Raw genomic sequence first — 22,272 nt, 5'->3', positions numbered from 1 at the left:
TCCAAGTATCTACTGAATGCCAAGAACAACAGAAACATTGTGAATATAGTGTTTATTTACACAGATCAATACAAAATATATTGCATTTCAAATCTATCTTTTCCCTTCCATAATGTGTATTATAAATAATTTGTATCATAAATATTAATTTTATTGGATTACAACAGTTCACTAGCTTTGACTTTGAATTTAATATTCTTAATTTAAGAATATTGGTTTACTTTTTCTTTCATCAAACATTTCATTTCTGGGTATCAAATTTGATTACAATTATTTGAACCTTCTTTTGTCTGAAACATGTCTCAAGAACTGATGTACTTTACTATGAACATAATTTCTATACCACTCTCCACATTCAGTTCATATTTGGTTTCCTTTCATAACATAATTCACTTACTTAAACTGATATTACTGATCCTTTATCAGTAATTAATGCCACTTTTCACCAGTAGGTTGCCACAAATTAATACAAGTCTATTTTCAACCTTAAGGAAGAATGTGTATCTTACCATGATTAATTCATGCGGAAGATCTCCCCCATTGTTGATGCCCCGGTTCATGTTGATAAACTGTTCCACGGACGGTTTTTCCTTCACGCTGGGGTTGTGTAATGAAGTGTTCAACATGATAATGGCAAAAGACAGGACATAACAAGTGTCTGAAAGTACAAAAATCTGTCCAGTCATAATCTACCTAGGGTTAGTAGCAAACTTAACAACAAATCAAATTGTTTTTACTTTTTTTCATGTGTAATTATATACAGAGATAAAGCTGTTCATTCTCCCCAGTTACAATGATTCTTTGTTGTAATTGATTCACTAATCACAATTATACAAGTTTCAAGGTTCATATTTAACTATTACAAATTTTTTTAATCCTTATTACATCAATATTTTGAAGATTATACATAACTATTATGACATGGTTCATTAGCTGACCAATTTGTGAGTATGGAAAATACATCAATGTTTATCTCGATAGTAATGTTACACCAACTGATATTACACTACAAACTGAGCTGTATAGTTGTTTCTCTTCAGTATTATTAATCAACACTGGCTTCCGTTTTATTGTTGCAGGTATTTGCACTACACTACTTGAGGGGTATCTGCACTAGAAAGTGGTGGTAAACAGCACTTACCACCAATTCTTCTGGAACCAAACAGTAGGATAAACTTTCCACCCTTATAACGCATCCATAGTTCCAGAGTGCAAGTTGCAATCTTAATAATTAAAGCAATGGGATGCAACTGATTGACATACAAATTCATAGTCCCTCATACTATCAAACACTAGATACTTTGATGCTTAGCTCTATCATAGGTTTCAACTGTATATGTACGTCTCTCTGTTTTTACTTGATTCTCAGGCTACTTCACAATTTCCGTTTCAACTGTATATGTACGTTTCTCTGTTTTTACTTGATTCTCAGGCTACTTCACAATTTCCGTTTCAACTGTATATGTACGTCTCTCTGTTTTTACTTGATTCTCAGGCTACTTCACAATTTCCGTTTCAACTGTATATGTACGTCTCTCTGTTTTTACTTGATTCTCAGGCTACTTCACAATTTCCGTTTCAACTGTATATGTACGTCGTTTCTCTGTTTTTACTTGATTCTCAAGCTACTCCACAATTTCAAAAATATTTCATATGAGAAAAAGAAAAATAGTTTTGAAATAGTCCTGAGAAGGCCCCATAAATGGGTTTTGGAGATTTGGGTGAGCCCCTTTACTTGAAAACTAGCTCAAATAAATAGAGCCAATTTAAATTCAAATTTAATAAAATGTCTCTTTTTATCCCCTCAATTTGAAAATAGTGGAAAATTGGCGACTCTAAAGACAAGATTCACAGACTTGCACTCACACAACAGGGGCATGGACAAAGTAAAATAATTCAAAACAAGTATCTACATTTCAGATTTACAAAAGTTCATATTGGAGATCCCTGAATAGAGGATCAGAGGGAGGTTTCAAACCATCTAACCAGTGGAACCATGAATTTGTTTGAAAATTGAAAACAAAAACAAACAAACAGCAATACCTCTTATCGGTCAAAACAAAGAGTAACAAATGTTTTCAAGTAATTATTTTTTATTAATGGGCATTAATAATTTACTGGTTGGTATTAATAAACATATTAATTTTTAAAGTTACAACAAAGAGTAGAAACGAACCTTCAAAGGTCTGAAACAGATAATCAAACAAAAATTAAAACCTTCAATAGTAATAATTTACATAATTTAGTGATGATGTCACCATAACTAACAGTTTATAGTTGATGGAAAATCATTTCATTTTACATGTAATTTATAAAAGTGTATTATAACTTTCACATACAGCATACAAAATATGTTATATAGAACAGTTCTCATGTTTTTATATTTAAAAAAATGCATATTATTTATTTATACATATTAGATACTACTTGGAATACTCGTTACGTTGCTAAAGCAGCTATTGAAGCCACCTACACAACTGCAATTGACTTACGTAAAACAAATATTCATTTAACAGTTATTATTTTAAAACACTTTAACAGCCATAGTAATTTTAACACAAACCTGTTGATTAAATACACATAATAAATATAAAAATACACAAAGTAACAAAGATCAGCTGTTAACCACCCCCCACCTTGTGCTTTAACATAACCCACATTGTTTAAATAATGAATATTATTCAAGTCAAGATATCATTCTACACACAAGTGGCATTAAAATTGAAATAACTATTTAATAACTATCGAAAACAGAAAAAAACAACTGTGACTGTGCTTGTATAGTGCCCAACGAACCTTCAAGTGTTTAGAACTACCTTTGAATTCTTTAAACATAACCCTATCAATTTTGCAAATTTTCTTACCAATATTACTAAACACTCCAGGATTTAGTTGACAGTATCTTTGAGCAAATTTTTCCATCATCCTATCGATTTTGAGCCTCCCCGGTAGACGAAAACTCCAGAGGAACTGCCTGTTAAGTGAACATTTTTCAAAAGTCGATTTCCTTGAATAATTACTACTGTAATGGTTTATAACCACAAGAAGTTTTTTGTGAATATTTACAAAATGAAACGTGAACTAATAATTGAATGAAAATGAACATGTTCTAACATTTACTTGCATGCAAGAAATAATGTTTAATGTTTTTTTACCCAGTTATATGTTTGATGAAAGACGTAATGAACCATCTCATCACCTTCATTAGAACTAACAGTTCCAGTTATTTTAATGATTAAAAGTACCTTAAAGCTTGAACCAGAATTAAGTCTGTAAAATCATGGAGATCCACAAAGGCATCCAAGACTTTCATGTTGAAATCATTCCTAGAATTAAAAATGAATTAATCATGCTAACAAAAATACAACAATCTTCATTCATTTAGTGTGGTTTTTAATTAGTTATCAAAAATGTTATAAAAGTCAAACAATATGAATAACTGAAATTTGAGTTATTGTTAATGCTAACAATACACAATTAACTTTTTTTACCTTAACTGTGAAGACACCACTCATCACAATAATGTTAAACTCTAATTTACTGACCTTTCTCCTAAGTAGTCTCCTATAGCTGTTTTGTTCAGTCCTTCTCCTTTGTATAGGAACTGAGCAACATTTTCTGCTGTACTCTGAAGCAGTCTGTGTTCAATCAAGTACTCAATACCCTATAATATAAATCAATTAGGAAGTTTACTTGAGATTTCCAATCAAAACTGCCATCACTACAACATAACAGTATCATCAATAATAATTAACTTTGTCATAATATAGATCCAACGTAAGAATTCTGATTATAGTTTTTAACCTTGAACCATGCAAAAGGAAGTATATCAACAAATGTTACCTCCGACATGAATAAATCTGGAACATGTACACTCATGATAGGTATGGGCTATGTTCCCAGTGAGTTTGATATGCATCAAACAGACAAAACTTGCAAACACATTTTAATAGTTTGCATGTGCAACACAGGATAGCTGTTCACAAAGGATATAATCACATGTAATCACAAACAGGAGTTATTTGAGAGAGGAATTTATGTTGACCAGAGAATTCCACTTGATGTAACCAAAGATAATTTTCATAGTAAGAGCTACAGAAGTAAAATCTTTCATCCTGCAACAACTCCATGGAAGCTTGAAACGTTGTTCACTCCTCTGTATAAAAAATTTTCTCAACCCAAACCAGCTGTTTTTATATATGGTAGTCTGTTCCAACACAACAACATCAGATATCATACAACAAGAATGGTACAACAGTTCATCCAAGCAACCATGACTGATGTTCTGTCATGTCCCAAGTATATCTAAAAGGTGAGAAAATAAAAGCCACCAACCAATAGGTATAGACTCAGCCATCTTGAAGGATTGGAGACAAATTTCTAATGATGTCATCCATTGCCAACTGGTTTCATAAGGAGGCATACAGTATCACACATTAGCATACAGTTGTCACACACTAGATAACCCTCAATTTGGTGGTGAATATATACAGTTTTGTGTAAGTGCACATTTGTAATAATTATGAAACTGATCTTGTATGACAATGGCAGTAGTTGTTTTAATTTGTAAGTCATCCACAAATGTGATATCCAAAAAAGTATCGCCAGTGGTTTTACTATCAAATATATACTTTGTTTGGAATCACCTTCTTGTTTTGTTGTCCAAATATGTCAAGTTTATTTTCTGTATACAATGCTACCCCTTCTATCAATAACCTAATTTCTCTCAAACTTCACATGTCCACACATTTTTAACCCAGATGTTTAAAGGTCAAAAGGTGATTACTATCTTCATCTTCCTCATCAAAACTGACACCAACACAAACATATTATATCTTATTATTGTTGTTCTATCACAAATATTTATTCTTAAGTCGAATTTATTATGCTCACTAATTATATGCTAAATAAGTTGGGGAAGTAGCTGAACTATTTGCACATGGACAGGAATGGATGTGTGTGGACAGCAACTGAAGCACTGTACTATGTATTATTCATTGGTATGTATTAGTTAACAGGAAATCAATCACTGATTTAACTTCACTTTCATGAGCCAGCATTAAATAAACTGCTTCTATACTTTTCTTTGACACTCTATACTTTAGCAAACAAAACACAAAATTCTTATTTTCAAATGCTAATAGTTAAAAAAACAATGTGTGATTTTAGTTAATAACAAAAAAGCTTGTATAACTTTCTCATACTTTAAAATAATCCTGTAGTTGTTTCTTCAGTCTATAAAGTGTTTTAATAATACAAACAATATCATATCATTTTGAAACTTTCACAAAACTACATAAAGATTTGTATGTATATATCCCATAATTACACTCATGCCAGTCAAATGTTTAACCTTCATAACTGTTTATATCTACCAGTGTGTGTAATTATACACCTGAAAATTAATAATTAACCTTTTTTTTAAAAAATATAATTTTCTATTTGGCACTTTCACCAAGCAACAGAATTTTCGTAATGCACTGAAAATGGTCAACATCATCTCGGCCCAGCACGTTAATCACAAACCCTTAAATAGCAGCCACCATCAACTGATGTTGCGACCTACAACATTCCTACTGTTTAAGGGTTACGTAAAGTTCACTTTACTAACCATACCTAAGAAATCTACAAAATTCCAAATTTTGTCAATCTTTCTTCAATGAAATAAATATTAAAGAGTTGTTTAAAATAGATCTCAATTATCACTTGATTTTCAAAGTAAATTTAAACAAAGTACAGTGTTAGCTGTTAAACTCATGAGGCAATATGTAAGACTGACAAATGTTTAACTGGTAACCATCTGTATAAACTATCATACATAAAAACAAACAGGAGATAAAAGTAGCATACAAAACATCTCCAACTAAATTCTAAGATGGATACAGCATCATTGTGTATATTCCTACCTTTTTAGTAAGATGGATACAGCATCATTGTGTATATTCATACCTTTTTAGCAAGATGGATACAGCATCATTGTGTATATTCATACCTTTTTAGGGTCCATATTAAATTTCTTTTTTCCAATAGATAGTTGCTTTGCTCTTGAATTTGTTTTACTGAAAATCAATTAAAACCCCTAATTAAATTATGATACCTGTAATTAAACAATATCTGTAATCAATTAGTTAATGAAAAATAGTAGCATTAATCACATATATTTGTTATAAAAGTTTATTCACTTTTGTATTTCATGCAAGGCTACATGAGAGCTATCTGTGCTAGTCGTCCCTATTTTAGCAGTGTAAGACTAGAGGGAAGGCATCTAATCATCACTACTCACTGCCAACTCTTAGGCTACTCTTTTACCAATGAAAAGTGGAATTGAACATTACATTATAATACCCCCATAGCTGCAAAAGTGAGCATGTTTAGTGTGACAGGGATTTGAACCCACAAACATCAGATTGCAAGCCAAATGCCTTAGCCCCCTGGACATACTAGGCCTTATTTATAAAGGAGTTAAGGAATAAGAGTACCAATAATCACATATTCTAGTTACAAAACAGCTATGGAATAAGAGTACCAATAATTACATATTCTAGTTACAAAATAGCTATGGAATCAGAGTACCAATAATAATCACATATTCTAGTTACAAAAGGGCTACAGAATAAGAGTACAAATAATAATCACATATTCTAGTTACAAAATAGCTACAGAATAAGAGTACAAATAATAATCACATATTCTAGTTACAAAATAGCTACAGAATAAGAGTACAAATAATAATCACATATTCTAGTTACAAAATAGCTACGGAATAAGAGTACCAATAATTACATATTCTAATTACAAAAGAGCTATGGAATAAGAGTACCAATAATTACATATTCTAGTTACAAAAGAGCTATGGAATAAGAGTACCAATAATTACATATTCTAGTTACAAAAGAGCTATGGAATAAAAGTACCAATAATTACATATTCTAGTTACAAAAGAGCTATGGAATAAGAGTACCAATAATTACATATTCTAGTTACAAAAGAGCTATGGAATAAGAGTACCAATAATTACAAATTCTAGTTACAAAAGAGCTATGGAATAAGAGTACCAATAATTACATATTCTAGTTACAAAAGAGCTATGGAATAAGAGTACCAATAATTACATATTCTAGTTACAAAAGAGCTATGGAATAAGAGTACCAATAATTACATATTCTAGTTACAAAATAGCTATGGAATCAGAGTACCATTAATAATCACATATTCTAGTTACAAGAGGGCTACAGAATAAGAGTACAAATAATAATCACATATTCTAGTTACAAAATAGCTACGGAATAAGAGTACCAATAATTACATATTCTAATTACAAAAGAGCTATGGAATAAGAGTACCAATAATTACATATTCTAGTTACAAAAGAGCTATGGAATAAGAGTACCAATAATTACATATTCTAGTTACAAAAGAGCTATGGAATAAGAGTACCAATAATTACATATTCTAGTTACAAAAGAGCTATGGAATAAGAGTACCAATAATTACATATTCTAGTTACAAAAGAGCTATGGAATAAAAGTGCCAATAATTACATATTCTAGTTACAAAAGAGCTACGGAATAAGAGTACCAATAATCACATATTCTAGTTACAAAAGAGCTATGGAATAAGAGTACCAATAATTACATATTCTAGTTACAAAAGAGCTACGGAATAAGAGTACCAATAATCACATATTCTAGTTACAAAAGAGCTATGGAATAAGAGTACCAATAATTACAAATTCTAGTTACAAAAGAGTTATAGAATAAGAGTGCCAATAATATATTCTAATTTTCAGAGATGTTTCATGAATGAGACTAAGTTTAACGTTTTTGTTATCTGCTGATTTTACTATGAAAATCAACAACTGATAAAAATGATTAGTGAGTGTAGGAACATGATATTAACTAGAGAAAGGGAACAGGGAAAAAGAAGTAGCAAAATTCCTCACAAAATCTTTTGTACAACACTGAACTCTAAGTGAATCCCCTTATTAGCAAGCTAAGTATTTCTTGGGAAACATGAAATCTACAACCCAACCCCCCATTTTTTTACTCAAACTTCAAGAGCTAGATTAACAAACATATCAAGGTTATTTCCCCTTTCTGAAGCTCGATACTTAGACAAAGAAAATCATTATAGGACTGGTTTGTACACTACAATAAAACAAACCACTCTTTATTTCAACATACAAGGCAAGATAGATTTACACAAGACCCAACATACATAGATAGCTTTTGTAGACCTTTATATTGTCTTACTGACCTATTGTTGTTTCAATATGTGATAAGTAATGTGGGAAATTAGTATCAAACTCCTATATTTTTTGTTCAGTTTTGCACCAACAAAATTCTTGAAGTGTTCTCTCTATGTTAGAGACCTTGCATACATGTACACTATACGTTCATCAAGTACACTTATACCAGCAGTGATTTTATAGAATTATAAATAGTAAAACCAATTCCATAATTACCATCAATATTATTAATACAAATACTCTAAGTTACACTAGTGTTACAAATATTAAACTGTTCATCAGACATTTGTGAATGATCTTTTTTGTTATTTACCATGAAGACTGTGTTTCAGAACAGGTGCACAAACAGAGATTTTCATAATTTTTTAGTCTTAGATGTGTCATGAAGAGCAGTCAAACTATGAAATAAATATAACAAGTTTTGTTGACATGCAGTGGATATAAATGTAAGGTTTTATTCTATACAAAAGTAAAAAATGAAACAACATATGAGTGTCATCTACCTTTCACCTTGTGCTTCCAGCTTTTTCATTTCTATGGTGACCTCAGCAATTTCATCTTGCAGTTGCTAGAAGAGACAAAAACCAGATGTCAGACAGGAAGTCTGAAGATCTCCAACAGCAAAGTACAGGCCAGTGATAAGACACAAACAGCCTTACTTTTGCTGTAGATAACATCTCTTAAAAAATATACTACTCTCAAGCAAATCTGAAGATGATTCCCAAATTAACTATATCACACAAAATAAAATCCAACAAAAAATTACTGTGTTAACTGGAAAAACATGCACTAACTCTTACGTTTATCAGACAAAATATTCATTATATATATATATATATATCTTTGTAAAAGTCACCTTTAACTAGACATAAACCTATATAGCTTAATGTTTTCACTGTTAAAATGTGAAGACACAAAAGAAATATTAATGTGATTGTGTGGGACATAACAGCACAATTAAAACATCTCTATTACAAAATGTTTGCCTACAAACTGAAATTAGGCTTTGTTTAAACTAAGTACAATTCAATTATTTAATTTTAAATAAATTTATTTTCATTTGAACCTGTTATGTATTGGTTCACATTCTTTAACCCATTCATCATATGGGAAATGTATATCCGAGCAAAAGTGAAAAGGTTAATCTAATGCACAAAACAATGTTACAATATCAACATTTCTCAAGCTTTGCAAAGGATGACAAAACCTTACAATGTATTTAGTATTTTCCGATTTATAGTACAATGGAAAGAATAAATGTTTTAGTAATTATTTAGTGACTTTATGACATTGTTTATATTTCAATTGTCCCATTAAATACCTTACATATGTCCTCTAACACCTGAACTTGCATAAATCATTTCCACAGTTATTCTATACTGTACTAGTCATCCTTACTGATCATCTAAGTGCATCCATCCATGTTTAAACAGATTATTAATTCATACCAGTACTGACACAAGCTACTTGTTTGTTTGTTTAGAATTACACGAAAAGCTACACAATGGGCTATCTGTGCTCTGCCCTTCATGGGTATCAAAACCCAGTGTTTAGTGGTGCAAGCCTGCAGACATACTGCTGTGCCACTGATGGGGGCAACACAAGTTAAAAGAATCTATTCAGATAACAAAGTTTGACAAAAGACATGGAGTGAATGGCACTTCTACGTTCAACTGTTTTTCAAACTAAACAAGTATTGTGTGAAATTTGTAGGAAGGTCCTTTCCCATAGATTTTATATTATTAGGTTTCTATCTACACCACACATAAAGCTTAAGACTTTGATATACTAAATTTAAACACTTTACTATATTAAGTACACTTGTCAAAAAAACATTAGCCAAACTGTAGAAGAATGGGTAACTGCCTATTCAGATCAAATAAGAAAGTAGACTAATATGTAGACTAGAAGTGGTAATGATTATAAAACAGATTTCTTGTATAAATTCAAGTATTATTTGAGAGTTTTATTAATGATAAAATAGACCAGTGTGTTAACTAAGAGTAAAATTTAAGTAATCTACAAAACAATTTGATTAAAAACTAGTATTTATTGTACAGTCAAGTGGTAACAAGTATGTTAAAAAGGTTATCTTGAGAAAGAACATTTCCTTATCTGCAGATGAAGATTTATGTATAACAACAGGAACTGTACAGATCCAAGAAGTAACCACAGCTAACACTACTGAGACCACTTTAAAATTGTTATTTTCCATCAGCCTATATGTTTAGTGGTGTTAAGAAAGACTGTTCCATAGGTTGGAAAAGTGTTGTCAAGCCAGCACTCTGTACTGTGGAAGGAAGGGAACACAAACAAAACAGCATGGTACAGAAGTTATAGTTCATCTTGGTCTTCAACTGTTACTTAATTAGACAAACTTATGTCATGGTGGTAGGTCTACTTTAGAAATGACTAAAAGAGCAAAGTATGAAAAACTCAAATGATATCATTTTAAATGAAGTACTGTCTTCAGATTCTGCAGTGTCCAATAGCTGCACCCGTAAGGTTTTCTTCCCTGTAAAGTACCTCTTCAGTAGATTGGCATGGTAGACCTTGGTCATCCTATCCACACTCACCTTATAGTGCATTCTGCTGACCACTTCATGTACAGCAAAAAAGTCCTTTCTACTACAGGGTGAGTTACAAAAGTGTTTGTGACTATCTTTGATGGGCTTAGCTTTCCTAGTAGAACTGCTTTGATATAGTTCACTATATTTTCCTGGTCCTCTGTTTTGCAAGTCTCTTTCCTCTTTGTCTTGTGTCCCACTTTCTTTCAGGCACTGTCCCAAAGTTTCTACAGTGAAGGGTCCTGTGCTTCTATCTGTTCCCTAGGACTTACATTTGGGATGCCATTTGTAGAGACTGAAGGCTTGATATCTTACTTGAACTGCAGTGGCAACTGTAAGTTATACATCAATCTTCTTACTATCTAGTTCCTCCACATATCTATTACCTGCTATATTTCCAATCACTGAGTTGTATACGAACTACTTGATACACGACCTCAAGGTCTCCCAAATAATGTGGAGCATCCACATTTATTTTTTGTTATGAAAAACTTTTTGACTATCCCATCAATTAGTACACATAAGCTGTCTTCTGGTTACACTGCACAACAAAGTTTTTGCTTCTTGAACACTGTTGGGTTTTCCTTATAAATTTTTGGCTGCTGAACATGAAAATCACATCCAAATTTGCCCATCATGTACCGTTTAATCGAAATCTTCAGTTTTGTTATGTTTTTTTCTTATATCTGTGTCCAAAAATTTTTGTTTCTGTAAGAGACCTATGAACAATGTTTTGTGCAGTCTGGGCATGTCCAGGCATGAAATCAGGCCAGGTTGGAAGCTGTTCTGTGAAAGTATGCAGCCCGGGCATGCCGCGGAGCCAGCTTGACACTGTCTCAGCCGGCTATAAAAGTGGCTTGCATACCCAGATGCTGCTGATTGGATTAATATAGACCTTGTAGTGTGTACGTTATTTTTCAGAATATAGCATTGCCTCAGTAGCACTGTAACAAGTAGGCTAGATGTTATAGCTGTTTTAGAGAACGATTGGTGTCGGTCAATAAGTCTCGTCAATGTCATAACAGCCGCGATACATTCTGCTATATTTGTGGCGAGTATACGCTTGTTCATCAGAGATGCTCAATGACTGCTCTTGTAAAGAAAGCATATCATCTGTACTTCTGATGTAAAATTGATGATCAAGACCAGGAATGAGCACCTCACATTTGTTGTGCAACATGTGCTACTGTGTGGATTACTAAAGTTGTATCCTGAAATAAAAATTACTGTTTCATTTTTGTCAAAGTTCAAACACTTATGAATTACTTTAGAACAACTTCTAAAAAGACAAGTTATTACCCTTAATCTGTAAAACTCACTTTAAGATATCACTCATTAAGGCTAATCACTCATACAATGGCTAGCTTCACAATTCTTAACTTTTCTCTGAATGAACTGGACTTGCACTCACTTGGTCACTTATATATATATATATATATAACTGCCCAACTGATGCACAGAATGTTCTATAAACTTGGATTAAAAAGCTTACATACCTACTTAGAAGATATTTTTAAGATATTAAGATATTTTTATTATTGAACTTAAAACATTTATAATGTGTGAATAACCTAACAGCACACATTTCATTTACCATCATAATATGAAAATCTTGTTACTAAAACACAAAGGTGGTCTGTAACTTATTTTATATATTCACTATCTATTTAAGTTGATAAGCCAAAGATACAGTTAATAACAGTAGGGATAACAATCTGATGCATTAGTCCATCCTAATCATTAGGTGTGTTTTGTGAAAATCCACATATTCCTCATTAAACTAGCCACAGTACAATATCCTGAGTTAACAGTTAATTCTGATCCATTAAAGTCCAGCATCAACAGCATCCATTCATCCATAACAGTTGAAAAAACAACAAACATGCAAGTTAACCTACATGGGGAAAAAATACAATATTTACCATGCCAGCAAACAATAAGAAACAGAAATAATTTTTTTTCGAAGAAAGACTGACCTTCCACCACTGTATCAAGGTGAAAGCATCTTTTCCAATATAAGATTTATATAATGAAGTACAAATGAAGGTTCACTGTACTTGGTACTCTTCCAATAATACAGTTTTTTCTCACAGTTTGTTTGTAATTAAGCACAAAGCTACGCAATGGGTTGTCTGTGCCCTGCTCATTACGTGTATTGAAACCCAATGTTTAACGTTATACGTCCACGGACCTACCACTGATCCACTGGGGATTGGGGTAGGCAGCTCTGACAGTAAGACTGAATTTCATGGTTCACAAATGAAAGTATTAATAAAAACAATAATATTGACATTAAATGTACACACACAGTTTTTTTTAACTATATGGTAAACACATCAGTATAAACAGACAATTTTAAGACCATTATTTTCGTTTTTTGTGAAATTAAAGAAAATAGTTTTCATTGGAATGTTTTCCTAAAAAAAGGCCTGTACATGAAGCAAATTCTTTCTAAAGACAAAATAATAATTCAACGCAAAATTAACCAGAAAACACCACAAAGTGAAGCACTGGTATAATCAAACAAAACACTCGTTACCAGACAGTAACACGAATCAGCAAGTTGTTTTTTATGGTGTTACTTAATGTTATGATGTCACAAATCACGCGCTACGTCGGTTAATCATTTCAAATACTGAAATCAATCTAGTCTAAATATTTACTTTATGTATACAATCACACGGAAAACGCGATGATTCACGGGTACACAGAACGGACTAGATTTTACTGCGGAATAAGATCTTTTACACAATGTTGTCTGCAATCAAAATAAAATTAGGACTTCTATATCGATACGTTAATTGTAATAAACCGTTTCAGATTTGCTTTGTGTTAGATCTCCCCTCAAGTTTTATCTAATAAATAAATATCTTTTTTTTTTTGCTCTTAATCAAAACCCCATTATTATTAATGTGTATCCACCGTGTGCTCTGTTAACTGATATAAGATAAAAGTAATTTTTCGTTACTTTCTAGGGAACGCGACATCTGTAGTGGGTGCGGGTGGCCTAGCATCTCGTTTTACTGGCTAATCAGTTGAGCCAAGCAGGACGCTCGAAAATGTGATCTGTAATATTTCAGCCCTTCAGTCAGCACTACAATTTAAGAAACTTAAAGGATGTGTTTAATGTCTAATTAACTGCGCTTTGACGCTCACAGTGAAACCCAATCCGACGTCACATGAACTGGACATTACCACACCAACTCCATGGGGTTTGGCGGAACAATTTGGCATTTAAACCGCACTTCATGGGTGCAATATTAAACAATTCGGATGGATGTGACGAGCTCAAAGGGCGTTACTATGGCAAGCTAGTCCTTTCAATGAATAAACAGAACAATTTTCAGTACCAGGCTTGTGTTCTTTCACAGTTTGAACAGACAAAGAAAACATTACTTTAGAAAATATTTTGGTCTTTTCAATTTAGTTTCCCTTTTCAATTTAATAATATAAAGACATAAATATATTTTAAAGTTATTGTCCGGTGTATCTAGAACTGACAAATTTTGTAAGCGCTGCCATTAATCAATCACGTAATACGTCAGCCATGACGATAGTGAAATAAACGCACGAGTCTAATCACAACAATATAAATCCTTTGTTTACATTTCTCAATGTATTTTTAACAGTCGACAACAGACAGTGGGAAAAAGGTACAAATAAAGCAGATGGGAAGTACATGCTGTCAGTAGATGCTCAAATGATTGCCGAAAACTAAATGTATGGAAATATTCATGAACACGTGCGTGAAGAATGTTATTATTTAATATCTTATAAAATTTCATCTGAAGAAACAGTTAACCTCGAACGAAAAAAGCAATGAATAGGAAAAGATTATTACTAAGATTATACCATAGTTTGGAATATTTTCTTGACTATACGCCGACTGAACAAAATACGTTAAAACTTAAATTGAGATACGAGTAAAAGACAACGTTTGGAGCTCATCCAAGTTACAGGTTTAAGAATAAAGAAACGAAATGCACAAACTGACAGCCACTTTTCTCGCACAAGCACATAGTATCCTTTTCCCTAAACATTTAGTCCTATGGATTTTGGTTTGATTTCTTTTGAATTTCGCGCAAAGTTACACGAGAGCTATCTGTGCTAGCCGTCCCTATATTTAGCAGTGTAAGAACAGAGGGAAAGCAGCTAGTTATCACCGCCAACTCTTGGGCTACTCTTTTACCAAGGAATAACGCCCCCACGGTTGAAAGAGCAAGCATGCTTGGCGTTACCGGGATTCGAACCCGTGACCTTCGGATTACGAGTCGAATGTTTTAACCACCTGGCCATGCCGGGACCCTATGGATTTTAAATACTCTTTTGCAAGCGACTCTTGTTCAAATCCATACTTCGTACGTTTGTTTCCTACAAATTTGGAATACAAATGTTAACTATTAAAGTCTGTATTGTTTCTAGCTTCTATTATTGAAGTCTTGGGTGCAGAACTTCCAGTTGTTCTAAGTACTTGATCACAGACATGTTGTTTGTCTACTCTAGCTTGATCCATTTTACACAAGGAGTCATGATATCCCCAAATCTCTTGTACAATTTCACTTGTGTGTGGTTTACAGCTGAAACTTTTATTTACAGCTATATCTTCAAAGTTTTAAAAGTGGCAATAATGATGGCTTAGTAACCACGCGTTTACATTCGGTACCTAACATCATTTGACACTATGTCCCAACCACGTTTTGGCTTCCGGAACTGAACAGAAAAGAGATCCCTTACTCCTACGCGATTGCACAATTCTCCTACCATGTGTGAACACCATTCTTTTAAAATGGTCCCATCTTAGTTTACAACGAACGTACATCTTATTTATTTTTGATATATTTTATGAGCCATGGACTCCTGCTTTCAGATTAATATAATTATTTTCACATGTTTGCTACAAACTTTTACCAACGTTGCTATTTTGGAAGTGGTTGTAACTATGAAATATTTTATATTCCTACATCTACTGACGATCGACAGCCTTTAAAGATGGTTGGTAAATATCACATTACATGAGATTTGGCCAAGTTCACATACCATCGATGCAATTAATAACTTTATTTACATCTGTTGATTTCTAATAATAACTACCTTATTGTATTTCGGTAAAACAATGTACGGTTTGTTGCTAGCACGTCAATTTGTTTACATGTTCTTCCACTATAGCAAGGGTTCGCATCCCCATGGCACCAAACATGCTCGCCTTTCCAGCCGTGGGGGCGTTATAATATTACGCTCAATCCCACTATTCGTTGGTAAAAGAGTAGCCCAACAGTTGGCGGTGGGTGGTGATGACTAGCTGCCTTCCCTCTAGTCTTACACTGCTAAATTAGGAACGCCTAGCGCATATAACCCTCGAGTAGCTTTGCACGAAATTCAAAAACAAACAAACAAACACTATAGCAAAATGGCGCCGGTAATGGTGTCACTGCCCTAGTGGCTGCATCTAAGAGTAAAGGCGATAACTGAAAATAAATATGTATATTTATTTAGTTTTTCACCTTCGGATTTTATATATTATCTGCACTGGCAACAAATTCGAACAAGTATTTTCAACCCTATATTCTATCAAGTTTCAATGTAACATTTCACAGTCAGAAAAGAAAAAACGTTTACAAGGTTCAAAGGTCACAACAATTTTAACATACAAATGTTACACTATTTTGATAATTGGTCATACCTAAATGTAGACATAGCTGCAACGTACCAACACTGGTCCCACATGTTGACTTTATTTTTACTTTTATGTTTTAATAAAAAAAAAACATTTTGACAACTAAACATTGTTAGTGTTTCCCTTATTGTCCTAATTCCAAGCAACATATGTTCTACATCAACACTAAATCCAACAACTTGATACATCAGTTTAATATTTATTCAATACTTCACAGAGTACCACACTAAACAGTATTAACCAAACAACTTGATACACATCAGTTTAATATTTATTTAATACTTCAGAGAGTACCACACTAAACAGTATTAACCAAACAACTTGATACACATCAGTTTAATATCTATTTAATACTTCAGAGAGTACCACACTAGACAGTATTAACCAAACAACTTGATATACATCAGTTTAATATTTATTCAATACTTCAGAGAGTACCACACTAAACAGTATTAACCAAACTTGATACACATCAGTTTAATATTTATTCAATACTTCAGAGAGTACCACACTAAACAGTATTAACCAAACAACTTGATACACATCAGTTTAATATCTATTTAATACTTCAGAGAGTACCACACTAAACAGTATTAACCAAACAACTTGATACACATCAGTTTAATATCTATTTAATACTTCAGAGAGTACCACACTAAACAGTATTAACCAAACAACTTGATACACATCAGTTTAATATTTATTCAATACTTCAGAGAGTACCACACTAAACAGTATTAACCAAACAACTTGATATACATCAGTTTAATATCTATTTAATACTTCAGAGAGTACCACACTAAACAGTATTAACCAAACAACTTGATACACATCAGTTTAATATTTATTCAATACTTCAGAGAGTACCACACTAAACAGTATGAACCAAACAACTTGATACACATCAGTTTAATATTTATTTAATACTTCAGAGAGTACCACACTAAACAGTATTAACCAAACAACTTGATACACATCAGTTTAATATTTATTCAATACTTCAGAGAGTACCACACTAAACAGTATTAACCAAACAACTTGATACACATCAGTTTAATATCTATTCAATACTTCAGAGAGTACCACACTTAACAGTTTTAACCAAACAACTTGATACACATCAGTTTAATATTTATTCAATACTTCACAGAGTACCATACGAAACAGTTTTAACCAAACAACTTGATATATCAATTTAATATTTATTCGATACTTCATAGAGTACCACATTAAACAGCTCTGCAAATGTTCATTAGCCAATATATTTTACTTCAATTCATCTTTGACCCCCCGCGGCACAACGACATGCCTGCGGACTCACACCGTTAAAAACCGGGTTTCGATACTCGTGGTGGGCAGAGCACAGATAGTCCATTGTCTCACTGAACAATAAACACAGTTTTTACTAGGAACAATGTATATATTTACCTGTTCGTCGTCGTAGTTTACGAACCAAGCTCTTCTCCCTAGGACTGGAACAGCACAGCACATATACATCGTGAAATTAACACAAGGTTTGTGACGTGACTATACACGACTGGAAACAGCCAGTCATTAGTTTTCCACCAAAACCGAAATTTGATGAATGTCCTTTGTATTCCGTTTCTTCAATTATTATTTTAGTTTTAAGTCAGACAAATACTACTTGCTTTAAAATGCAGGACAGATTTGATTGGTGTAGTAATACGAAAATACAGGGAAATAATGAAGAAATAGTCCCTCTCAACAACTACGCTTTAAGGCACATAAAATTGATTTGTTTAAACTAGGAGAATGTCCCGCCCACTCCCACAGGGGGAGTCGATTTGGTGCCAGTGGTGACACAACACTCAGAGGTTGAGACTAGAGTTTTTTAATCAACAAGTAGAAATAATCACGAAAATAGAAGAAAAACAGTTCTTCTGATAATTGTGTAACTGCATCGACAAACATCACCGTCCATTCGGAAATTAGTTTCTCCATGAATGGACAACAATAAATTACGAAACATGCGACGACTGAACAAATGACTAAACAAACATTACGTCAGCCAACACGACCTGCACCGAACTGTTTGACGCGCGACGCGGGAATCCCTTCACATGAGTGAAATATAAAGTCCTCGAAATAAATATTCTCTGTACCAAAGTTGGCGTGCCCATGCACGAGCTGGCGTGGAGAAATCCGCTACGTCTAATGAACACTATACTATTAGAGTATGGGCTGAAGTTAACAACAGTTCACACACAGAGCAGCCACGGGTGTACCAACAAACCATTCTAAATCGAGCAAAAGAAACATATCGGTTTACTTACTTCGAGAATGGAAAAAAAAAAATGTTTAATGCTGACAATATTAATTAAAGATTTCTTTGGAGAGAGAGGAAAAAAACAACAACTTCAACACAGTTAAAACATGGCAACAAATTATTTAAAACTAGGTCATACTCTAAGTTTCACCTCAATACTAACACTCGCGAATTCCAAGTACAATCTCTCTCAGAGTGAAGTCTATCCGATCGTAGCACGAACAAAGGAACTTTGTGGGTAACACGGGAGTGTTCGATTTATTCAACCATGACAGGAACACAATCGGCCCAGGAGACGGGAAAGAGAGGGCGGAGCTGGTCCAGGACAAATAAACACCACCCCTTGGGCAAATTCACGGTCTTTATCTCTCTCCCCCTCCCTCGAGCAGTTAGTGCTGGGAGTTGTATACAAGTGATACATATAAGAAGGTTCTGTGTCAGCTATTCTGCGAGGATGTACGAACCTTAGACCGCCGTGTTCTCAATGTATATATACATATACTTGTATTTTACTTCTTTACTCTAATACATATATCCAAACAAAATAAACTAATTCCATAGAGGATTCGTTAGTACTTAGATAAATATTGTGAACAGTACAATAACGTAAAATACAAACATTTGTTAGTAACTTAAAAAAGGTATAACCTAAATATATAAACATTTCATTTAATGTATACTTCTGATATGCAATAATTGTTTGTTTTTTATTGCGAATAGAGATTTGAGCAGGTTTTACCATATTTCCTATTTATCTTCAGAATAAATGGCTTGTTTGTCTACGTATACAAAACAAGCATGGCTGACATTCAACATGAAACCACCGATAGATAACCCTACAACATACACACACAAAAAAATAATCTATGATACATATCTGTATGCTCGTACGCCCACGACAAAAAAGAAACCAGACAAAGACTTACTTGTGTGTCTTCTATAGTTCGATGACTAGTCGGGTAGAGGCAGGAAAGACGACTAGTTTTACATTACAAGCCGTCCAGAAACAAAGATTCTTTCAACCCAAGGCCTAACGCAACGCTTATCGTAGCACAAAACCCTTTATTGAAATTCAGGATTATATGTTGATACAACTGTGTACACGTTAACGTTCGTCACCAAGCTTTAATCGATTTCCATTTCTTTCCGAATGAAGATGGTTAGGATAGCTTCAAGAACTTTCTGTACACGTTTACGAGGCGAACATTTTTTTATTCATACATAACCTATCACAAACAAATACCGAAAATCCCCATGGGCACCCCCCTCATCTGTTGTATACCAGGTTGAAAGTATTACCAGTGTCTCAAAGCTAGGAAGAGTATGTCTGAGAATACAGAATAAATCCACGCAAGGGCTAACTGTGCATAGCCCCCACCCATCAATTTTAAACAAAAGACAAGAATGGAGGTAGCCAGCTAGCTAACAGCATCGATCGTCAACTCTGGTTACATCGAATAATAGAGTTTAATTATTACTCTTGGGCCACGTCAACCATGGTGACTACATAATTCGAAACCCGTTTTTGTGGCAATGGGAAGTAAACATTGAATCTTCGAATTCGCAGTCCGGGTACGCAAACCAAACACTGGGCCACGCCTGGACACTATAAAAATGTTGGTTGGGATTTATATTTCTCAGACAGGTGCTTTCTTATACTACAGGAAAATGTATTTTCTGTCAAAATTTTAGAAATCTCTAACATTACGCAGGTTATAATATATATAATCGTTTGTCAGGACAAATAATTATTTATCCATTTTTATTTGTGTAATTTAGGCGGATCTGAATCCTGTTTCGTGTGCAAACATATCTCGTCTGCTTATATTGTCGGCAAACAAAAGTTAGCTCACTAAGCCTTAGCGGTGAGTTGGAGATACGTATAGTGCTTGGACATTTCGACTTGCGATCTACTGGTATCGCCTCCATTTTGTTATGGAGACGTCATAAAGTTAAACGTTACAGGCAATCCCACAATTCGTTGATAAAAAATATACCAAGAGTTAGTGGTGAATGGTGTTAACTAGCTGCCTTCTCCATAGTTCTGTTATTTCAATATATGGGATGGCTAACATAGACAATATTCGATTAATTGAACGAAACTGAATATATAAACATATAACGCCTTGAGGGTTACATTTCGTGCACTAAATTTGTAACGCCTACTTCTCCTATGTATTATATAAGAATAACGTAAGAATATTTATGTTTACTTATAAGATTACATTGGAGTGCAAAATTTTTCGTTACCACTTAGTCTTGGGAAAAAAACAACAAAACTATCACATGTAAAATCGCAATGTTGACATAGTCTTAAGGTTATATCACACGTATAAAACTTTAATGACGATGCCTTAGGGTTACGTTAAATATATATAAACAGCTTTGGGGTCATACCTCACGTGTGAAATCTCTATGCTGACGTAGTTTTGGGTATACTGACGCAATCTTTGGGTTATATTTCACGTGTGACATGTCTGTGTTGGTGTAGACTTGGGGTTATACGTCATGTATGACATACAGAAGCGTCTTGTGCCAGCACAGGCCTCGGGGCAAGCATCCTCTACGAGCCCCCTTACTCTCTCTTTTTAAACACTTGTTAAAAAGATAAAAATTAGGACAGTAACGAACTCATGATCAAGTCAAGATCATTACAGCAGCTGTTTTAAACGTAAAAACGTCAAAGTAACGATAAAGATCTATTAAATCTATAAAGTAACAAGTATAAATTAATTATTACTCAAATTATTATTTAAACCATACTTAATGCAAAGAAAAAAACAAAAACTATGTTGTTTTTTTATGATAAAATGAAGATATAGCCTAAAGCTAGTTTGTGGCCTTTACGGTATAACCAGGTTTCATTCGCCTGGGCAGTAATCCCCTTCACTCCGCCTACCCCTACTGGTGGGCCTGGTAACGTACCCGTGTTGATGTAGAATTGGAGCAATATTTCACATGTGAAATTCCCCACACCAACAACTATAAACAATATTGTAATTATAATCATGGGGTATGCTCTTTTATAAAAATGTTGGATTTTATTTAATCGTTTAGTGGACTAATGGCGAAACATACTGATTCACTATTAAAATAATTTTAATGTATTAAAATACATCTATTAATTCTTGTCTGTAAAGTGAACTGACACACGCATTACTAATATCAAACGTCTGCAAGAAAAAAAATACCAAACTACCACATTGCATAAACAACAAGAAAAACTGTCACATTGGACAGTTGCTTACTGAACATAACCTAGATCGTAGAAACTCGATGTTACTTTTAATTCAACCCATTAACATCAATGTTTACTTCTGTATGTTTAGCTAACACTACATTTTTAATGTTATGTTCGTTAAGATTAACTTGTCGTTTTACGAAAATTTGGCCATATAACCTTGTATTCTCTTATTTTAGACAACCAATTACAAAAACCTATGTTAAATTTCTGCAATAACACTCTATAAACGTCCTGAAGTCATTGTTCAGACAA

General features: G+C 33.4%; 1 protein-coding gene across 3 annotated transcripts in view; it reads right to left on the bottom strand.

The window, feature by feature from the left end:
• LOC143237228 (cytohesin-1-like) overlaps nucleotides 1–22,272 on the bottom strand; it is a 43,866-nt gene that overhangs the window by 4,218 nt on the left and 17,376 nt on the right. The window contains exons 1-7 of one of the 3 annotated variants that reach the window (XM_076476248.1): nucleotides 19,703–20,007; nucleotides 8,752–8,816; nucleotides 5,993–6,059; nucleotides 3,546–3,664; nucleotides 3,246–3,326; nucleotides 2,865–2,974; nucleotides 510–658 (exon numbers count right to left, since the gene is read on the bottom strand). In XM_076476248.1, the coding sequence (XP_076332363.1) occupies nucleotides 510–658; nucleotides 2,865–2,974; nucleotides 3,246–3,326; nucleotides 3,546–3,664; nucleotides 5,993–6,059; nucleotides 8,752–8,780 (555 nt within the window). In that variant the 5' untranslated portion in view covers nucleotides 8,781–8,816; nucleotides 19,703–20,007. Of the gene's footprint in view, nucleotides 1–509; nucleotides 659–2,864; nucleotides 2,975–3,245; nucleotides 3,327–3,545; nucleotides 3,665–5,992; nucleotides 6,060–8,751; nucleotides 8,817–17,917; nucleotides 19,331–19,702; nucleotides 20,008–22,272 lie in introns of those variants that run through there. The other 2 variants (XM_076476247.1, XM_076476246.1) reach the window with 2 other exon arrangements.

Source organism: Tachypleus tridentatus, chromosome 13 (genome assembly GCF_004210375.1).
Source record: "Tachypleus tridentatus isolate NWPU-2018 chromosome 13, ASM421037v1, whole genome shotgun sequence".
Classification (NCBI taxonomy): domain Eukaryota; kingdom Metazoa; phylum Arthropoda; class Merostomata; order Xiphosura; family Limulidae; genus Tachypleus; species Tachypleus tridentatus.
Note: the sequence above shows the minus strand (reverse complement) of the source record. Positions and strands in the feature narration are given on the sequence as shown.